Here is a 4655-nt window from a genome sequence, read left to right as displayed (position 1 = left end):
TTAATAACAATTCATTGTCAAATCGAGAATAAAAATGTCAATGCATAAAAACGGTAATGGTTGGCAGTGGCACCAATTGCGCAAATTCCTCCGAGGTATCGAAGGTAGAATCAATGTCTCTCACAAATATGGCAAACTGTGAAGTTTCTTTCGCATCGGCGCCTTTTACAATTTTGCGGGGCGTTTGGCCTCAAGCAATAGGACCGTCGATGTAAAAATGCGTGCATAATATTATAGCAATGTTGGTGCTAACTTCACGTACAACGCACATTATTGCGATATAATAACAAAGTACAGGGGTCGCGTTCAAATACTCACGCCGAGTGTTGTATATTCTGTATAGTTACTTTACTATATAAATCGAAAACAAAACATTGAAATAAACGAATGCCTTTATTCTGCAATAATTACTTCCAAACGTTTGTGATTGTTTATAGAATTCCAGGGCTTGATTGTTTCGTTTGAATGCAAATACAAAGTTGTTGTCGTTAAACAGAAAGTGAAAGGTGTGTTGTTGTCGAATATAGTCGGCCTTACACAGAAATAAATTAAAGTTTTTGGCATTTGCTTGCCTGCTAATCCATGGTCGATTATCATTAAATTTAGGACTCAATATGAGGGAAGACGGGACACCTTTAGCACATATTATCCAAATATCCCGATCGTGTTTTAAACAATTAACAAAACCATGAGAGTCGGGAGGATACAGTTTTATAATTCTTTGAATTACTATAGAGAATTCTTTGTTTACTATAGAGAATGGAATCCTAATCAAAATGATCTGTGCATGACGTCGAGGCGTCGGCACTTTATTTCAATTATAAGTGTCTGCAAGACACATAACTATAATTCAACTAAAATTATTAATCATAAAGTTTATAAAATCAAAATAATTTACACAAGAAATCCATTCTTTAAGTTGTCTGAATGTTCGAACGTAAACTCGTGCTTTCCAGTGTAGAACCCAATGCCTTGTATCCCAATTATGACTGCTTTCTTGTTCCCATAGTTCGCTGTACGTAGCACCGTTGCAGTTGTCCTGTGAAGTGCTAAAATTTTATAACATACATGCGCGCCATGTCGTCTTATTGCATTTAATTGTGACCTGGTTCGGTGGTTAGAGCACTCGACTATAATTGACTAGAATATAAGAGATTGAAATGTATAAAATATGAAACCCGTGCCATGACGATAACCGTGTTTTCCCACGCGGAGATAAATGCTCCATCTTTTTTAATTAGATTACCAAGATCAAACTATTTAAATTAATGAAGAGAAAATAAAATCGCACCACAGGTAAAATTTACTGAAATAAATGCATCAAACAAAAGCGTTGGTTATAACGCATTCTAACACAAGCCAAGTAAACTGTGTCACACCCCATGACCCCTTAAACCTTTCCCCAATATTATATTACACACTAATAAACCATATACCATCATGGTTGAATCATAGTAAGGTTTTAAATTTCTATGCATATTGCAGGGTGAGGGGAAACAGCAACTTTCAACATATATTAAAATTGGGTCATCTCTTATCCCACATTGTTGTATGTAATTAAATTAAAAACCATGCAACCGTATTAGTATTATTGACGTAAATATGACGTCGTACCCCTCGTTGGTGACGATACTGTTGTAAACACGCGATTCTCCAATATTAAGATGACCTTGAAAATAATCCAACGTAGCACGTGACATTGTAGCTGACCCACAGTAACCTCGGTTTATCTATGACGTAATAAAATCATTATAACAAATACCGGCCTAGTTTACGTCACAATACCAGCATTTCTCCGACGTTAACGAAATGTTCGGATGAATTTGAATTCCTCACGTGACTACGGACGATTGTTCCGCAAATAAACGGACGATTGTCTTCTTGATATTTCTATGTTAAAATAAAGATTAAAAATGACATAATTTAACAAAGTTTGAAGTAATATACCAAAACGATAGAAGTAGCGGTAAAACAATATTCGTTATATGAGGCGCCTAATGTAATAATAAAAGCACACAACCTATTAAACAAAAATCTAAAATATTTTGTTTATTTACCTCTTTGACGTATTTCCTCATTTTAACTGTGACGTCATAACTCAGAGCTTCCAAAACGCGAAAATTTTCCATCGACAACTTTTTTTGTAACTCGTAACAAGACACGATGACGTAATAAGCACCTCCGTATAACAAGTCAACCGTGACATTGACGTCATTATCTAGCACAAGTTGAATGTCTGCAAAACAAATACCTTATTAGAACTAACGTCAATTATATACCGTTTCATGGCGGGGCAATGACAGTCGTTATAAAGCGGGTGTTCGGTTTCATACATCTCGTGCCCGCTTACCAGTTACCACGTATGTAACTTTGTGGGTGATTATTTTTTGATTAATTTAAAAAACAATCTCGCGTTGCATAACTATGATATATACACGAGTGTTCTGCTTTATAAACCTTGTGCTTGTTTACGAGCTACAGCTGCAACAAGGTGGTTATTTTATTGTTGCCGTGTAAGTACAATTAATACGGCATTACTATTCTACGAACCATGGAAGATTAAATATTTCAAACAATAATTACAAACCGACCGCTTGAATGAAGGTAACATGGAACACTTTCAAGTCGAACTTTCCCTGCCTTCCCATTGGTGCAATCGACATGACACGTCACAATACCACACGGACATTGGATATCAATCTTAGTTTCCGGTGTTGTCATGTTAACCAAGTTTTTGTCAACCGCGTATCTGGCAAACGTAAATATCGGTCACGACTCCACGATTGCTATCGTAATGATAAATTAATGTTTCTCAGCCTTTCATGGTTCGTGGCCCTTTTCCAAGACACTCAACACCTGTAACCCGTTGCTCTATCAATAAACTTTATTTCAACGTATTTACATTTGTTATTTTATTTACCACTTTGAAGCAACCAGCCATCTGAAACAAACGAAAATGAAGATATGACTAATCCCACCTTGCAAAGCAGGTCAATGCCTCCCCACACATAGGCAAGTACAGTGTTGCCGCAATAAAAATCACACCAAGATCAGCTTCGTCATCCGGCAACACTGGAAGAATACACGTCATGTATCGGTAACCCCGTGGTTCGTAACATAGAAACCTGAAAATCACGTCACTTGTTTAACACGTCACACCTGTGACGTCGATAAAGGTAAAGCTTACTCTCTGACGTAGTCCAGTTTCGTTGTGACGTATTCAAACCTTTCTTTGTAAGTTTTTCCCACGATTTCTGGTATTCCTGACGTAATAATACGCATAGGGGAACCCCCGCTGTGCATATCTACAGTAGTGATGACGTCACACATGACGTAACTTAATTTATCAGGTTAAACAACTGTCCAAGAATAAGTTATTTAACTATCTGAAAAAATAGTATGAGCAAACACATAAAATCAACACGACTGTAGCTTGCTGTTTAAAGGATTAATGGAATGTTGACATATAGTGCTTTTAATTTATGGTCACGAGGTATATAAAATAAAATACTCGTGTCATAAAAACTCGTGCTATCTAATTTGCGACGATAAACAAGTTACCTTCCATAATCTGAATAAACAATAACTAATGCCACTAACCTGTGGTCTGCGAACAAATTAAACATTAACGAAGCGATTTGCAGCATATATGCTTTAAGCGCAAGATATAAAATATCGATGAACAGACTATTTGTAAAATTCAAATAAAGACGCGGTTATTGGTTCCAGAAACAAATGTAGCTTACATCCGTAGCAACTCGTAAACAGGCACAAAGTATAAACAACTGACAACAGAATAGCTATGTTATTGTTATAACGATTGCGGTTGCCCGCTCACGCAAGCATGAATAAGTTCCGTGCATTTTTAACTACCGTCAAAACTTAGTAAGTGATGCAGACCAGAGCCGTAGAAATACCGAGTAGTCCAACCCATTGTTACGTAAAACCAATGTATATAACTACTTATATATATAGTTATATGTACATTGGTAAAACACAAATTGAACGGCAATTTGGGTCCAAAATAACACAGTAGGTATAGGGAAAATGTATGTTTTTCGGTAAATTAAAGAAAAAACCTTAGCCTTAAAATAAATTTAAAAGTTGAAAAATGTAAAAAACATGTGTTATTTGTTTTCTGTGTCAAAAAAGTCAAAAAATAGAATTAGAAGCGGCTGATTTGCGACATTTTAGTCATTTAATACGGCTAAATTTATACATTTTTTCCAAAAAATGTTTGGTAAGGTAAATAGAAGCTGTTTTACACCTTGCCACAAAAGGAAAACACAAACAAAACGTAACATGTTCGTTTAAACCCATTGCCAAAATCACTACTTTTGCTCTATTTTGGACACACAAAGACGGCAGTTGGACTACTCGGTGTTTATACGACTCTGATGCAGACCACACGTATAAACAGATAATGCACTTAATAATCAATAAGCTCGTGCCAAACTTAAAGATCGCTACGATATCTGTTAAAAAACGCCTTTTGCATCATAAGTCTATGCTTAAAATGTTGTCATGTGCCTAAAACTAACAAGAGAGCAGCGCACTTATAAATGTGCACGTAGGGTCTAGCCATTTAAAAAACACCTTGAATTAACAGGTGCGTATCGTACGCCGCAAAACGAGCAAATGCAAAAAATTAAACG

The 4655-nt window shown here is 36.1% G+C and overlaps 1 protein-coding gene across 1 annotated transcript; it reads right to left on the bottom strand.

Moving 5' to 3' along the window:
- Positions 1–737: 737 nt before the first annotated feature.
- On the bottom strand, positions 738–3424 carry LOC100178684 (trans-L-3-hydroxyproline dehydratase-like). Its single transcript, XM_026839621.1, has 7 exons — positions 3188–3424; positions 2979–3125; positions 2592–2749; positions 2058–2236; positions 1786–1890; positions 1615–1730; positions 738–1039 (listed from the first exon to the last, which is right to left on the bottom strand). Exons 1-7 carry the CDS (start codon positions 3328–3330, stop codon positions 895–897), a joined length of 993 nt encoding a protein of 330 aa, XP_026695422.1. The 5' UTR covers positions 3331–3424; the 3' UTR covers positions 738–894.
- Between the last annotated feature and the right edge of the window lie 1231 nt (positions 3425–4655).

This window comes from Ciona intestinalis, unplaced genomic scaffold, assembly GCF_000224145.3.
Source record: "Ciona intestinalis unplaced genomic scaffold, KH HT000514.1, whole genome shotgun sequence".
Taxonomy (NCBI): domain Eukaryota; kingdom Metazoa; phylum Chordata; class Ascidiacea; order Phlebobranchia; family Cionidae; genus Ciona; species Ciona intestinalis.
Note: the sequence above shows the minus strand (reverse complement) of the source record. Positions and strands in the feature narration are given on the sequence as shown.